The sequence below is a fragment of the Ptychodera flava genome, chromosome 21 (assembly GCF_041260155.1).
Source record: "Ptychodera flava strain L36383 chromosome 21, AS_Pfla_20210202, whole genome shotgun sequence".
Lineage (NCBI taxonomy): Eukaryota > Metazoa > Hemichordata > Enteropneusta > Ptychoderidae > Ptychodera > Ptychodera flava.
The window spans coordinates 23,782,497-23,799,638 of record NC_091948.1 but is presented as its reverse complement, the minus strand read 5'-3'; the positions used below and the strand labels follow the sequence as shown (position 1 = coordinate 23,799,638).

Here is a 17,142-nt window from a genome sequence, read left to right as displayed (position 1 = left end):
GTCGCTCAGACGAAAACCATATAAAATCAAATCGCAGAAGAAAAACATCGCGTGGCGATAAAGAGTATCAAATACCAAAAGGGCATACTCATAGCCAAGTGTGACAGATATGACAAGCAATACAAAGCGCATGATGGAGGAAACCTAGCTCTGCGTGGCAGGGCTGTGTTACCGGCGTTATACGGCCTCCCACCACATATAACGCCGGTAACACACAGCCCTGCCACGCAGAGCTAGAGGAAACCAACTTACGAGACCTGATAAAACTTTCACCGACATTAAAAATGAACAGGTTATCCTAATGTTTGTTTTTATAAACACCTATCGTTATGATAAAAATATGTCATTTTTAACAGGCGAATATGTTACTGAAACAGTCAGTATTGTATTTCCCATCAGCAGTATCGGATCAGGCACAGTTGAGCTCATGATTTCGCTGCCAAGAAATGTAGCAGACACATACAAATGGATGACTGTCAAGCGAGGCTTTTTTTTCGCAGTTTTGATGTTAATGACGTCCAAAGTCATCAACCCAATGAAGCCGTTAATCTCAGGGAACCGGGACATCCAGACAACACCTGAACACCGGGAACCAAACATAATTTTCGGAAAGTCAGCACACAACACTGGACTTTTTATCGTATGCATTCCCAGGTGTCCGCATCGTAACCGTGACAACCTGAACAGAATTCGAAACGCATCATAACACAAAGGAATCCGCTCCTGTACACAAAACCATACTGTGGTATCAGACTCTATTTGAAGCTTGCCGCTGTTATCAACAGTCATCCTCGCGTTTCGGATTTGGTTCGTTTTATGTTCTATTACCAGCATTCGCAAGTTTGCTACTATTTTCCCATTTTTGGTTTCCATTTCACCAATTTATACAGTAGGTGAGACAAATGATATACATTAGGGGGGGGCAGAACGCCATCACCAACTCAAAGAAATGTTATCTGTTTTCTTTCGCTTAGACATCAGCTGGCACAAAACATATTAATAATTAAATTCCGATGATGTCAAAAGAGGTCACAGAAGTCACTCCCGCCAAGAACGTCATAATTGGTCGTATCATAACCATGAACTTTCTTCTCAGGACACAGCTATTTGCACGGAGTGGAAACTATTTGATCTCCGAACGATGCTTCGTCAAAGTTCACATTCTCCCACCACGACACGTTTAAAAACTTTCAAAATCGAAATGTAATATCGAGTGACTGTTTGTTTTGTGAGAGCTGAGATTTTACCAAGTGAGGGTTTGCCTTCTGTGTACAGGTATCGTTTACAGAGTTTTTCTCATACAGAGCTGATCGGCTGTTCCTGTGATCATAGGCGAACAGCGTGAAGAATGCATTAGCTCCGGAAATGTAACGTTCTATAATTGCGTAAAAGCTGACAAATAAATTCAGGGGAGTTTAATTGGTTAATTACGTTATCGTTAGCATGCACGTTGCCTTGACAACAAGACAGTAATTGACCGACAGACAAAGGAGACAATTTGTGAGTCATTTTGTACGCGGTGCTGTGAAGTTGAAACATCATTCAGTTTCAGTGTGTCTACATGATGACCTTGAGGGGCACGTGGCAGACAACAATAGTCCGTCGCTGTCCGAGACACACAAAATCACATAACAGATTTCTATTTACGGAGGAAACAACTTGTAAATATATATTATAACCAGAATTCCTGTGGAGTACAAAGTCTTGGATGAGGCATTGGGCGTTGGCTGAGGAGAAAAACTGTGTGGAGCTGAAGGAGTGATAGCCCCGGGGACCGTTCAGCATAAATCAGGACGGGGGAGTTTTCAGCCAATCTTTGTGAGCCAATGTTGAACGGAGATTCTGAATGGCACCGCAAGCGGTTATAACTCTTTGACGGCCGCCTTTTTAAGAAGTTAAGGGAGGTTAATAATAATGGAGTAAAAATCCCATTGAACAGAGGAAATATGCAGGCAAATTTCATCCATAAAAAATATACGTTGTTACAAAAATTAATTGTTCCCCTCTGATCATCTACATGTAAATTGTAGAATATACTGTAAGGTACGTTAGATGGCATAATTTGCCTATATCTCTCCTGTCGGCCTATTCACATGCTGTTTAATATACTTACGTCATTTTCTTCCCATTTCAGCGTACACCTTTTGCGTTTTCTCTAGGAAATGCACGCGCAGACACATGAGCGCGCACGTTCATCCTTGTCCTCACGGCTTAGCAACGTTTCTCAAGGCTAATGGGTCCAACGGCGAGAAAACACCGTACTCCAAAGCAGATATCGCGGCGAAACTAAAAGGCTCTCGTAACAATTTGCAATGCCATGTAAAACCGCTGAAGCGTTATGGCGATGTGTTTACAATTAGCAAAGGGAGACGCAAACGCAAACAGACAGACAAGATTTGATTCAGTCTCCCCGAAGGTTGGTGAAAAAAGAGAAACGGTACAATGGTGAGAAATGTTGGGGACTACACGACACAAACTCTGTAAACACGCCTCAGTGGGCATATTAGTGATGCTATTCATTTCTTTGCAATATTTCTTTGCCAGCTTTTGTGGCCATGATCTTCGGACAGCGACATTCGCGACTGTCAGGTGGTTGGAACGTCTCTTATCGAAAGGCGCAATTTTACATGTAAACAAATAATGCGAAACATTTCCCCCCAAATGAGTAATATTTTCCACGTAGCCATGGAAACTGTTTCAGATGCACCTTGCTCATACGGTCAGAGTTAAGTTGACGAATATAACTAAGACTTACCATAAAAAGAATCGTAATGTTCAACAGGGCAGTTACCATCATCATTTTCTCGTCTCGGCACCAGGCGAAAGATAAACACTCCTCTTCACTGTTGCAGTAACAGTCACTCCGGCTTGTTTGATGAAACTCCGGACCAAATGCCGTTGGATTCGGCCCAAGTTGTGGAGCCTGTCTCTTTGCGTGGTCCTTGTGTCGAAATTATTCTATTTGCCTTGCGATTAACTAGCGATTCCAAAGACTGACAATGACTGCTCCTTGCGGCAAAACAGGGCGCTACAAAACGAAAAGAGGGAAAAAACTATTTCAGATTTCGATCTAAAAGTCTAAGTTTAAAGAATGGAGCGAGACAGTCCACGCGGTTCGTAATAGTGGATGGTAAATCGTCCGCAGCGAGTCAATGCACCGGGCTGTACAACAGCAACGAGAGAGCGAGCCTGCGCTCTCCGGTTTCGGCGCAGCAACGAAAGTGACAACTGAAGTTGTAGGTGCGCTGGTTTATGTCAGGGGCAGCTTGGGATCGCCGGTCCACCTATCAATGTCATTCAGTGAGGTTGAGCAATGCGCAAACTGCCACCGCACCGTGAGCAGAGGCTTCGAAGACGATATCAATCTCTGAACGTCTGCAAAAGCGACAGTGCTATTATACACCAGGCGCAGACGTGCCCGTGACATAAAAATCGAAATGCAGAACATGCATTATTCACATGCCATAGGTGCCAATAGACAAGTTTAAAATTTACAACTCCCGACCAGCTTGTGTAGCACGTGTTGGACGAACTGGTGCAGATGAAATACACACCCACCGAATAAATCCTCGAAGCCCTGCTGCTCACACAACGACCTGTTAAAGTGCTACTTGTTGTTACGTCACGAACAATGCGGCACCCCTTTCTCTTCCGACAGCTTCTCCAGCTAAAATCTCGGTCGTCACAGTCTTGAACTGGCGTATATCACAACTTGGTGTTGGAAACGCCACACGAAAACGGAGCGAGGACCGCGACGTCGATGGCGAGCGTTTGACGGATGGGCGTAAAGTCCGCTACTCAGTCAAGTACGTTGAAATATGCGTGCGTTTCTTTAAACACGGATGAGATGTCGAGTTTAAATATCGACTGCCCAATAAAAAGACCGTATTCCTTCCATCATTGACTTCTCTACGCTCTATTAAACGGCCTTTCTAAACAGCCCTCCTAAATCTTCGCATGTCTATCGACAGTCTCCATACAGGTCAGTTGGCGTAAATTACGGCAGAACGCAAAACACGACAGGGGGGAGACAGCCCTAAACACCTGGAACGGAAGGCGCAGAAATGAACATTATTTATAATTTTGCGTGTGTGATAAAATGCGGCGTATTGTGATGCAAGGCATGCGACCGGGATCGCGGGGCAGTTACCGATAACATGCCCAGTCAGAGTCAACAATGAGGTCATCTCATGTTTCGCTTCGCACTACATATTTCGGGATTTTGTTTCAGGTTTGATCGGGCTGTAGCTATTCTCGCCTGTGTTTGTTAGTTGTAGTGAGCTTGTTAGACCAAATACAGAGGAATGTCCGCCGCGGGGTCTGTTTACTGCAAAACAAGCCTGTACCATTGATGGCAGAGGGGAAGGGGTGTCGTCCCTCGGTATATTCCTCCCCTGACCAAGAAACTCCATCCCTGAAGCATGTAAAGTCATGAACATTAAACTAGAGCACTGGCCAAATAAAACCAACCCATAATTTGCGATACAAAGAAGAACTATGGCAACGCTATTAATCTGGAAATTACCTGATGACCGTGTGAAGGGAATTTGATACTCGGTGACAAAAGATAGAATGTGGACAAAATCCCCCAATGGTAATCGGTAAAGCTATAAACTGAGAATACCTATTTCACTTCGCTGGTAGCTCATTTCATCTCACGTCCACATGCGCATGTCTACGAAACACTGTACGTCTGAGCGTGTATCCATGACAACAGCAAAGAGCTCGGAACCCCAAGCATTTTCAACGATGATTTCAAGAAAATGACAGCACATTATCGGGTGATAAACATACTCTATTGACTCGGCATTGTAGTGTTTCGACACGGATTTCAATAAAAAAACGCACAATCTTTAAATGGGCATTCCATACGCACACAGCAAAAAGGAGCCCACACGCGACAAGTTGTTAAAACTATTGCTAATTTTTTCGAGGAAAAACACTGCTCCGGCAGAGTCGATCTAATTCCAGAAAGCGAGCACATGAGTTCGAAGAAACCAAGGTAAAACGGTGTCATTGACTGTTTATCAGTTAAAATAGACAATTGCCGAGAAAAAGACTATAAAAAGATCATATTGTATCGCATACCCAACTTACTCCATCGGTCTTGCCAGGAATTTCGCATAAGTTTGCAAGCAGCACGTGAACGTTTGCATTGCAAACTAAACAAAGAGAAATATTCGATAGAGATATCAGAGCCTTCTCCTAGGTGGAGTGCGCCTCTCGGAGACAGACATTCAGACTCTCATAATTTTCCAATACTTTTCTGGTCTCCCGCTTATATTTGGGCTCATTTTAAAGCTCTTGGAGTGAGGAAAATTTTCACAGTCTAAGAAAATCGCAAGTCGCTGCTTTTGTCAGTTCCAAAAAAACTAGACAACCTCAATATCAATTATGAGCTCTTCATAAAATCAGTCTATGATATGATGTGATACAATGAACGTTAAGTTAACGTCGCCTCGAAGCCAAGATTTTCAGTTCACAGAAGCAATCATAAGTTGATTAACATACATTTCTGGTACGTACCAGAAATTACGTCACCGCTTCCTTGATCATTTCTATATATGGGCGGGGTTGAATGTTTGCTTTGTCGACAACTTTCTATGCGTGGTTCCGTATCTGGATTGAGATGTCTGACAATATAGGCGACCTCTAGTAATGCAAAAGTGACATTACGATGTCCGTTTTATAATAATTTTCTAATTGTGGATTTGCTTTCTGTCACCCTAAAATAGGTTATACAACACATTCGTTTTTGGTCTACCACTTATTGGCTGGGGAGTCGTTTTAAAGCTTACGGATTAGGCCTAATAGAAGTTTTCGCTATTTCTGTGAAAATAGAAAATTTTAATCATCCCCATAAGGTTAACATAGGGATGCAGTCATTTTGACTTTCAAGTAAATATTGTTCAATTTGTTTTCCTGGAACCAAATTTTGCACGGTTACCCGTTATTTTGTCAATTTTGAGGCGCGTACTACCTTAAAAATCACTTTTTTTCAAACGTTCAACGATGACTACGTGAGATAACATGCAACAGTTGGCAGGCAACGGCGTAATTTATCCAAATCTAATGATATGACAAAAGGAACCAGGACTGCGCAAAGAAATCTGACAAGTATACCGGATTTCCACCATCACAAAAATGTAGCTTTCATCATTTAATTTATATTGCAAGTCTCGTTGCCCACTGCTGTAAACTGAGATATCGCTTACTTACATCTGCACGACAATGTGACATTTATGAAGTCGCCGCTTTTTTTCACTGACGAATGGACGAACAGGAATTAAATTGGACATGTAATACATACATAGATACCTTGATACATACCAACATAGATATCTCCATACATACCTCCATACATCATCGGACAAATGTACATACATACATACATACATACATACATACATACATACATACATACATACATACATACATACATACATACATACATATGTTTGAATGTAGTAATGTTACCTAATGTACATTATTTCGTTGAGAACACGGTTTTGGTGAAATACCTCACGCTGGCTCTCAGGAGCCGCCAACAAAAATTATACTCCCAGTGTACTACTAGTATATCGATTTGCCGAGCAACCTTTCGTTTCCGTGCCTTGGGCAATAATTAAGCATTTAAAACCTTCAAATGAGCCGATGGGGCAGAAATAGACAACCCTTTAATCCAAATTAAAGTCTGAAGCTTTACCAGTATATAAAATAGCCAGAGTATTGAACATTGCATTTCATAGCGAAGCCGACTAGGTGACACCGAAACCACTCTGAATGCACTTTGAAATGCACATCGCGGGGTAACACAAAGCGGAACTTTACTTAGAGCAGGAGGCGTAAAACCGTTGCCTTGTCAATACCCTATACCCCTTCTTACCCCTGTCGTATATCCCCGCCCTCCAACACCTTATGGCTAAACTCTTTTCCCTCCATTGACACCATCTCTTTGAGCACCGAGTACCATAGCCACTGTATCCGTTTTATCCCCTCGATCAAGAAAGGACTTTTGTATCCTCAACATGAAATCATTCAGGCGAATTCGCTCAATTTGAAGATTATATTGGATTTGACCGATGTAATTCAATTTAAGCCCTCTTTCTGACGAGTGTTGCCTCGAGCCCTCACTTAGGGACAATGTTGGTGCCATCGGAGCGCAACCACGCGTTTGAGATAATTCTATGCTTTACTGTTCCGGTCGGGCGGAGCGAGGCTATAACATATTTCTTGAGGCAGCTATTGACTGACATACCGACTGCCGCACTCGTGTAGCAGTCGTCCTTTTCCCTAAAGGATCGGCTGTGAAAGAATTCGAGAATTTGACGACAGAGGAAAAAATCCCACAGATCACAGCACCTGTACATATGATTAGTATTTCTGAAAACACGTGTGACCTATGAGTTATCCTATGGCCAAGTTATTAACTCGTCTGACCAGAGAATTGAAGCCAGGTTGAAAGTTAGCATGATTTATGATATTTTACGTCCAGCAGTACAGGTTAGATGATTAGCAAACAGTTTAAGTAATGTTCCTCGGAAACAAACGTCGGCGAGCCATTTCTATGGCACACGTGACTGATTTACATGTCATGACGACATCATATGAAAAGTTTGAACGGCAAATTTAGTATTGATGTGTTTGGAAAGGGGTCGTCTGTACCCTGTCTATACGGTCATATACATAAGCACGCATGTGTGTAAGTATGTATGTATGTATGTATGCATGCATGCATGTATGCATGTATGCATGTATGTATGTATGTATGTATGTATGTATGTATGTATGTGTATGATTTGTGTGTTTTGTGCAGATAGAGTAACGACAGTGTACATACTAGAGTGACAGAAAGGTAGAGACGGAGCCTTAAATATACCATTGCAGGAAAGTTCTCTACTCGGTATTCAAGAAAAGTAGCTTGCTATTTATCTTCATTACCATTGCTTGCATCGCAGTCTTATAGTGAGCAACATATTGAACAATGCCATGCGAGCAAAATCAGCGTTGGCACTCGATGACGGCATAAGATGATAATCATGAAAATATGCCTATATTCAGTCATAACTATGATAATACATTTGATGATTGACAGACATTATAACTTGATATCGCTTACCGCTCGGCTACTGGGGCGATTTCCGTACAGATAAATGTAAGGTTGGATAAATAGGTTGAAGTGTTTCCATGCTGAACTGCTTCCATCTATTACCGGTATTTGTATACCACCCTGTTTATGCCCATTAACCCAATGCCCACTACATTTCAAGGTGTTTGTCCTATTCATAATACTAACGACAACTGGAGTGCCAATATAGAGAGTCGTGCAGGATATAGAATGTTGAATCTGGGATTATAGACCGTTATGGAGTTGACATACTATACGACCGCACCTCACAATCGTATAGATAATAGTAGTAAACACAGACCCAAAATCTAGGGTCAATGGTAAAACTAGGGAACACTGTCGTTTAAAATTTTAACACTTAATCATTTTAATAATTTCAAAAAAAACGTAATTCAAGTATCCCTATACCTTTCCTATAGTTTCACGTTCACTGTTGATAATAATTCTTTAATAGCCATGCTCGTTAGGCTGCATTGTCTAACCAACTGGCACGAGCTGGACAAATTTTCAAAGTCCAACTCCATAGGGAATACAATTGCTTTCACAATAGCCCACACAAGTTTGTGAGATGTTTACATTGAAAATATTTTCAAATATATTTCAAACAACAAAACAGGGCAATTTGAAGTAAAAACATTGAAAATAGCATTGAATAATGTTTTCTTTTAAGTTATCCAATCAAGAAACAGACTAATCGATTTTATAAACTTGTTTTCACGGCAGATAATATAATGTTCATTTTTATTCCGTAATTTCCCGGACCGCCATCTTGGATCACTAAAAGTTCACGCGGTAGCAAAAAGTTTTGCAGATGATATTTTATAAATATATGTCTCCTTTGTTATCTTATTTTATCACATTTGCAGCGGTACAAATAGTTCCATGACCTCACCGACGTAAAGAGTAATCATTCAAGGCCATGCCAGCCCAGCCCTAGCGCGAAAATGCACATATGCCTTTGAGTTAACTTTGGCTCAGAGGTATATGAGTAACCTACTTGGCCTAAATATCGTTTATGCACTCTATAAGTTACATAACCATCGTCCATAAAGGCATGTTCACGATCATTTCAATCAGCGGCATTGCTAGGAAAATAAAGATTCAGCTTAAAAGTACTGATCGTTATGTACCCCATGCGTTTGATGATTTATTGGATATGGGTCTTTGTTGACCTGAAATAAAATATAATAATATAATAATAATAAGTATACATAGAGTCATGAGGTCATGCAATGACTGAAGACACAACCACTTGAATGTAGCGGTAGTTTATTTCTTTGATAAAAACACTTCTGTGACGTGATGGGTGACAGACTTTGGATATTTTTCAGACACGAACACAAAATTTAGTCTTGTCTTACCTAAAAACAAATGTAAAACCTATAGCGAAAGGAAGGCGCAAGTACATATATGTACCTCTACACTAACGAATTTTCATAGCATTACTAATGCCATCCCTATACCCTTAGTGTACACGGCGTTTGTCATTTAACATGATGGCTGAGCAATCCTTTCTAGAGGGAGGGTACATATTATTTGAGCTACAGATCGCAAATCCAAATTTGAGTCACACTAATGTTACACTATACTGTAGCTCATGACGCTTTACATTACGCCATTCACTTTACCGTCAGAAACAACATCATGTCATCGATTTGTGATACTTGAAAAAATTTGTGTTATTATATATATATATATATATATATATATATATATATATATATATATATATATATAATAGATTTATTTACACTTGTGCTATTAAGAAGTGTTGTTGCGATCTAATAATATATATCGTGCAAATATAGTCCATGCCTGCGATCGATTCACTCGCACATCTCTCCTTTGCGAATCATATAGGTTTTCATATGATGTGTTTATCAGTGCCTGTCATGATGTCCAACCGACATCTTTCATCTGCTCGTCTCCTGACCATATGTCACTTTTCACAAAGTCAGCTGAAATTTGTTTCGAAATGACGCTGATAAAATGTAAAAGACCAACGTGACAGCGAGATTTAGTCGGACTTACATTCTAGGACGTCTCCAGTGGAACAAACAACACGTCAGTATGGTATAGTCCAAGACTTTTTATCGTTCACAGCCGCAGATGTTGAAGATGTGTCTGCTGAAACGTGCGCGTTGTTCAGTGCTGTACATCTCCCTAACTCGTGGAAATGAGACGTTTGAGGTGCGGGGGTGAGCTCAAATCACGATTCAAGTTGTTATATCCGGTTATAGGCGAAAAAGAAGTACTGAGAACAAGTTTGCTGCTTGGATTTATAGAGATAACGTCACCCACTGAGTGTCCCTACTTCTGGTTATTTTGAGATGTTAATTTATTTCCCCCGCCGGAAACAGGATGTGGTTTCCTCGGGTCACGTTGAAAATTCCAGCGGGGTAAAGTTTTGAAGCCTGTCACCTTAAAGGCGGGCAGAATGTGACGAAGGATATTAATGTCTGAGGCGTGTTGTCTGACGAGTCATTCCTATTTTTAATCTTTTCTCGCTAATTACAGCCCGATACTGCAATATCGAAAGTGTGGTCGATGGTACATGCCTTCTGTCTCGGTTACACGTATGCGCAGAAATAAAGACGGTGATTGTAAAATTTCTGGTGGTGACCAGTAATATACGCTGATGCATGGGTTAACGACAAATTCAGCAAACTAAACACACGGACGTTCTGAACAATACTGCAAGGTTATGTTGTACAGGAATATTTATCATTCATCGACATTTTTAGGGTTTATGATGGTATTTTACCATTTTCTTGACGTAAAAAAATGTAAAACCCCACACCTCTCCTTCTTTCTCGAATGAATTTCTTCAAACTAGCACGTACAGAACTCAGGATGAAGAGGCAAATTTCAAGGATGCTGGTCGATAATAAGATTGTAAAAAAGTACAATTGAGAAAATGTTCATATTTTCTTTCATTGCTGAAAAGTGAAAAACACAAAAGTGGTGAATGATACAGTTAGGAGTGTGCCGTGTGCCTGATTTTAATAAGTAGACCTGTTCAACAAATACAGTTTATTCCACGATAATGCAGCATCTGGCTCGACCTGTTTTCACAGTTTCTTGCGAAATCGTTGCTTTGCGCCTCAGTAATTTTTTTAATTTCTGGCTTACTTTAAATTCCGACGCAAATGCAGGGTTTAAAAAATCCACTTTGCGGGCCGCGTTGTGACTTTTCAGTCTGCGCTGTCTAATGCCTTCAACAAAGGCCATCTCCACTGGTTCCATTACAGGGGATATACGACGAAGAATGGTCAGAACCGATTCTTAACTCTGCTCTAGGGAAACCTGCGGGCCAATGTCATAGGTTGGGTGGGTTAGGTCCCGCAGTGTTGTGGCTACGAAATAGTCTCTATACTACAGAGAACGTCCGCCCCCTAAAAGTGAAGTCGCTCAGATCAAAAACCTTCCGTCATGCGTGGTATCACCAATAACTTCTGTTCAATATCTATAGTTTAACAAAGGGTATAAATCGTTTCTAACTCGTCACTGACAGCCCCCGAGGGGAGAAAGTTGCTGGGAAAATTCGTAAGAAGCTGAATCTTTGTCTGTCTCTGTCCATGCCCGAGAAAAGCACTAATTTACCCTAGGGAGATGAGCGACCTGGCTAACAAGTAGAAGCAACTTTTATTCCCTTTTTCACTTTTATCTGGCGTGTCATTGCATTTTGTTGGTTTCACATTTTTTTTTTAATTTGATATGTACTTCTGGTATCGACGACATTTTTGCTGTATATTCAAGGCATGTTGATCATAGGTCCCTTCCTCATATACTTTTCTCATTGACATGCAGAAGTAGTTCCTTACAGCTGAAAGTTTCAAAATTCTTCTGCCAGTGGAAATCAGTCTTCCAGCGCGGAAAAACCCTAGGTTTCAAGACACCGATCTCATCTTCAGAACCCCGCTTCTTTCGGGGAGGTTCTAGCAGTACGGATTAAGACCATGCACTGCTAATGTTGTACTCATCACTCTAGTGTCAGTGATGTATCACGTATATAAGCAATGAAAATATAAATCCCTTTTTCATTTTAGGGTTTGATTTTTCTACGTACAAGTGGAGAGTCCATCACATATCGTCATAAGCCTGGCCGCTCAACATTAATTGTTAGAGTAATGTATGATCGTGTATAACTATTGATCCCGGAGCGCTCCTGTTTCTATCATATAATGAAATGGGTGTTCGAGTAGAGGAGTGTAAGAACAGACAATGAACTTACAAGGACTTATATTCTCATTTTATCGATACCAACGAATCTTTAAAGGGGCACGGTCGTTGGCTTTCGCTCAAAGGTCATGGGTTCATATGGCCAAAGAGGATAGATCAGATTTATTTGAGAGGAACAAAAGTAACAACAAATTGTTTCTCATGTTACGAACTGTAACACTTAGATTTTGCAGCTATTTTGACAACTAAATACTTGTTTATAATCGTCCATATTTATAATTGTTTACAAACAAGGCGTCGCTTTATACCGGTGTTCATTGACATTTTGGATATATTACTCGATCGAGTTTCTTCTCTAGCCCTCTGAAACGACTTACCCAAGGAAAACAATTTCACTCTTTCCCAACGCGACGGAGATAACATCTCTTTCAAAACAGCATACATAACAACCCTGATGCAGGGGGTGTTTGGTGTCGTCATGTAACACTCATTAAATCTCCAAGGTAAACACAAACGCAACGAGATGATCGGTGGCCCAGATCAACCGTGACCTCAGTGAAATGCTCTAATTTGGTTTATTTACTCTGTATGAAATCGAACTCAGATTATGAATAAATAGTTTCCCATCCCAGTTGGAATTTTGGGAAGATTTATTACCCGCATATGCTACAGTTCGTGACCTTTGTTGATACTACAAGACGAGCGGCATACGAACGCCGTGTCCCGACAATTAAGGACCACGCAACTGATGGTTATGGCTTTTGTGTGCCCGAAGATCAGGACATTCGTGGGAGCGCATAAAATCAGGACTGCGCGTGCGTGTTACTCAGCGCGGCGCGCGGGTCACGGTCTGTGGTCTATATCTGCGTCCGAAAGTGCATGTCTAACCACAGTCCTTCCACAAAGGAGGTAGTCCTTATGACTGGTGTACAGAGTTTTTCTTCCATTTCTTTGGTTTTTTTTTTTCGTGCCATTGGCAGCAACAACGTTTGTACAAAGTGGTTGTTTTAATACCAAACACAATCAAAGGTTGGGAAAGTGAACGAGACCTTTCAAAGTTAAAACTGCGCGTATCGAAAATGCACCGAATACAATTGATATTGTGTAAATGACTTTATTAAAGACTGATAAAATATCATCCATGCACAAAAAGTGAAAAGAGATAGCCATTTCAAACACACCGGGTAAACAAAGGGATTTGAAGTAGAATCAAATCCAAATCTGCAAACGTTGAAACGCCCTTTCGATACATATGATTCGGAGATCGCCAGAGATGACGAAGTTGACCATTTCAGAGAAATGTTTACCAGGCTTCAATTGGTTTATCTGTACTTTCTTCCTTGTGCGATATAATTTTCATTTTGTAAACATCTTCATCTGCATCCCTTCCTGCCTTCCTAAAATCGGAAGCTAATGTATTTTTGCTTGGTGTAACAGCTATATGGTAAACTAGCCTCAGAATACGGAAATGGTCATACTTTCCACTGATTAAGTGACCCAGGTCACAGTGAATCCTTCACTCGGGTTATCAGTTCTTTATAGTTTCGATTCCTGGCTTTTCTATACAGAGCACTGACCGGCTTTCCTTTTTCCAGCTACCGTGACGACATCGGTCTCCCAAGGCTAACGCATTTCGGAGAATGATGCTATCAGTCACGAAGTTTGTACTTCGAAAAGAGAAATGAAATATGGGCTAATTTTTTTTTAGCAGTAGAATGGCACCTTCGACAGAAATATTTTTCCTAAGTTTGTAAAAGGGAAAATACCTCGAAATATGGTAAAAGGTGAAAATATGAGATATATAGCGTTGTGCGGATTTGCGTCAAGTTTGGGGTCGAGACAACATTCGGTGCAATAGGGCGATGGCATGAAGGCACCATTCATTTTATGCTCCCACATGTACAGCAATATGTCTGACCGAAACGAGAAACTCTAGGTAAATGCTGATGACAGAAAAAAAAACTATAGACCATCGGTTTTGAAATAATCGCGTTTAATAGAATAACATTATAAATTGCGTTAAACCCGAAGTGGATTTCGGTAGGTTAATTTTTGTAACGAAATTTGAAATGGCACAGCAAACGAGAAACATATTGCCACAAATACATGACGAGGGGAGGGGGTTAAGAAGGAAAAAAATCAGATGTAGTGAACTAACAGGGTCCGTCTCTTAAATGCGGCATAGATATCAGACACAATAAGTGCAAAATACGGGTGGAGAATTGAGCCAAGCACCACAGCTGATTTTAATCATAAATATGAGAGAGAGAGAGAGAGAGAGAGAGAGAGAGAGAGAGAGAGAGAGAGAGAGAGAGAGAGAGAGAGAGAGAGAGAGAGAGAGAGAGAGAGAGAGAGAGAGAGAGGAGAGAGAGAGAGAGAGGGGGGGGGAGGTAAACTTGGATGGATGGATGGATGAAAATTTTACTAGAACATATGATAGGCCTAACGCCATGTTTCTCTTGACAGATGAAGTGCACAATGGCAGACACCCAACAGAATGAACGTGTTGACATGTGTAAGGCAGTTTATCTACATTGGCTTCGTTATCAAAACTACACCTGCTTACAGATACCCTGGGCTGTGAACACTGATGATAGATGGATTTCATCTGACGCAGATCGACCGTCGACAATCACAGATGTTTCAGTTTGGTGTGCTGGGACTACGGTGAGACAAAAAACTAATTATGATGATTTGCCATTGACGGCGAAAGCACAGAATTAGAACGATCATTCCGCTTCTAAAATCCGAAATAAGTGATATTGACCCGTTTTTAGTACACTGACTCACTTCTACGTGTAGGAGAAGTCATCAAGCGAAACTAGCTCTTTCAAAGAAGAGAACGTTATTACCAAATATGGATTCATACATTTGCACACACTAATTTGTGGTCGAAACCGACAACCAGAAATGACACGATTGGATCACTTATCTCGAGTCCACAAGAAAAACACCTGTTGGCCTCTTGACGTCAATGTAACCTTAAAAGAAAGGATCTTGGCGTTCTAGAAACACATTTGTTTTGCAAAGATAAAAAATAAAAGATAAGTGGGTATAGAGAGCTTTCAAAAGGGATTTCGGTTTCAGAACCACCAGCGGGTGGTTTTTTCAAGTCGAATTTTCACAAACCAAGAGAAGTGGAACCGGAAATATAAATAATGCTACGTGTTCATCGATTCCCTGAATAGAGGCTGTTTAAAAACTAATCCGTTGATTACAAAGGATTTATTGTCGGTTAAACATTTTCCTTTGGTCATCTTTCTATGTGTTCCATATTACCGCGAGTGACTCCAAAGAATTGGAACAGAAGACAAAGCTTTCTGTGGGACATACACGTCGTCAAATGGTTGGAGGAAAGCCGGAGGATACTCGAATAATTCTCACCCACTTACAGAGTTGACACAACACCGACTTCTCCACTTCAGCTGACTACTCCAAATAATCCGTACAAAGCGGCCCGTATTGACGCCCAGTGAATGGCTCTATGATGGCTAATGGAGCAGTTGTTTTCGGAAAAAAAGGATAGTTACGCCAAATTAGTTTGCGTAACCTTGTCCCCCTTGGCTTTTGCCAAAAAAAGATGCCTCGAGTTTCATGTCATTCATTCTTAGATTATAAGTGTTTTTTACACCTATGCTATACTGTTACGACTCTTGACTAAGTGGCTTCTTCTCTATGGTGTAACTAATACCAGTATCGGTAACAGCTGAATCTGGGGGCAAGCTGTCTCCACTCTCCCATCTTACCGCTGTCCATCACCGACAGTTTCACGGTTACCCAGTTTTATCTATGTCATCTGTACCCGTGTTTTGTCAATCCCGTCAAACCTGTTATGTCCCCTGTTAAACACAACTCCGCCTGCCATAGATATGAGACTTTCATGAAGGGACTGTGGTATGAGAAGTACGATGGTTCGGGCGGAAAAAACCCACCCAATTTTGTAATTTACCTCGGTGTGTCAACACGTGTCAACGGGAAAGTACAGCTGATTATCCAAGCTTACCGTTACAGCAAGGTGTCGACTTCACACCACCCAGGGATTGAGACTGTGATACCGCAACCGAGTACGACCATGTCGTTTTTCATTACTCCCCACACTATACCCTTTCCCTTACTCGTCTGGAACGACTGCACGAAACCCAAATCAGATACCATGGCAAACGTGTCGAAATGTGACCTGTCTGACACGGAAAGCATCAATGCTAGAAAACAGTGTTCGCTTTTGAGGGTAAATTTACCCGTTGGTGATTGAAACTCGTTGACGATAACTGCAGTCGCAAAGAGCAATAGAGAAACTGGACATTTCGGCAGGTTGTTCACCCCGTTCTATCACATTTTATGACGAGTTCAGCATAAACAGTACCTTTGGTCGTGATGATGTCAAAATAGAAATCGCAATATTCTACCACTATACGGAGGAAGGCACACAGCTGGACTTTAAAGTTCAAGGTTATGACCTGGTTCCGAAAATCTGTGCCATAGGCCGTTTTATTACTATGCTACACACTCGAATCGGACAAGGTTGTCAGCGACCCACTTGACTACGACAAGTTAGTCGGCAAATGGGCAAATGTCAAAGGCACAAATGCCCTTCAGTCGAACTTTGTTTGATGTTGCATTTTCCCATCGTACTTCGGCGTCTCACTTTAAGACACAAATGCCTATAGCTAGGGGAATTTTTTTCAGGCAAAATAAAATCTTCTCACCATATTAAAGATCCGTTTGTGCAATGTATTTAGGGTTATGTCGGACAAAGACATCTTTGTATTTGACTGCGAACTCCCTGCAAAAACAAAAACCGACACAGCGAGACATTCCACACACACAAAACA

General features: G+C 41.1%; 1 protein-coding gene across 8 annotated transcripts in view; it reads right to left on the bottom strand.

Moving 5' to 3' along the window:
* Positions 1–17,142, bottom strand: part of LOC139121785 (ADAMTS-like protein 1) — a 116,893-nt gene that overhangs the window by 93,008 nt on the left and 6,743 nt on the right. For 3 of the 8 annotated variants that reach the window (XM_070686937.1, XM_070686936.1, XM_070686942.1), the window contains one exon: positions 2,756–3,028. In XM_070686937.1, coding sequence (XP_070543038.1) covers positions 2,756–2,800 — 45 coding nt within the window. In that variant the 5' untranslated portion in view covers positions 2,801–3,028. Of the gene's footprint in view, positions 1–2,755; positions 3,361–3,558; positions 4,092–10,159; positions 10,429–16,313; positions 16,339–17,142 lie in introns of those variants that run through there. The other 5 variants (XM_070686941.1, XM_070686940.1, XM_070686938.1 and 2 more) reach the window with 5 other exon arrangements.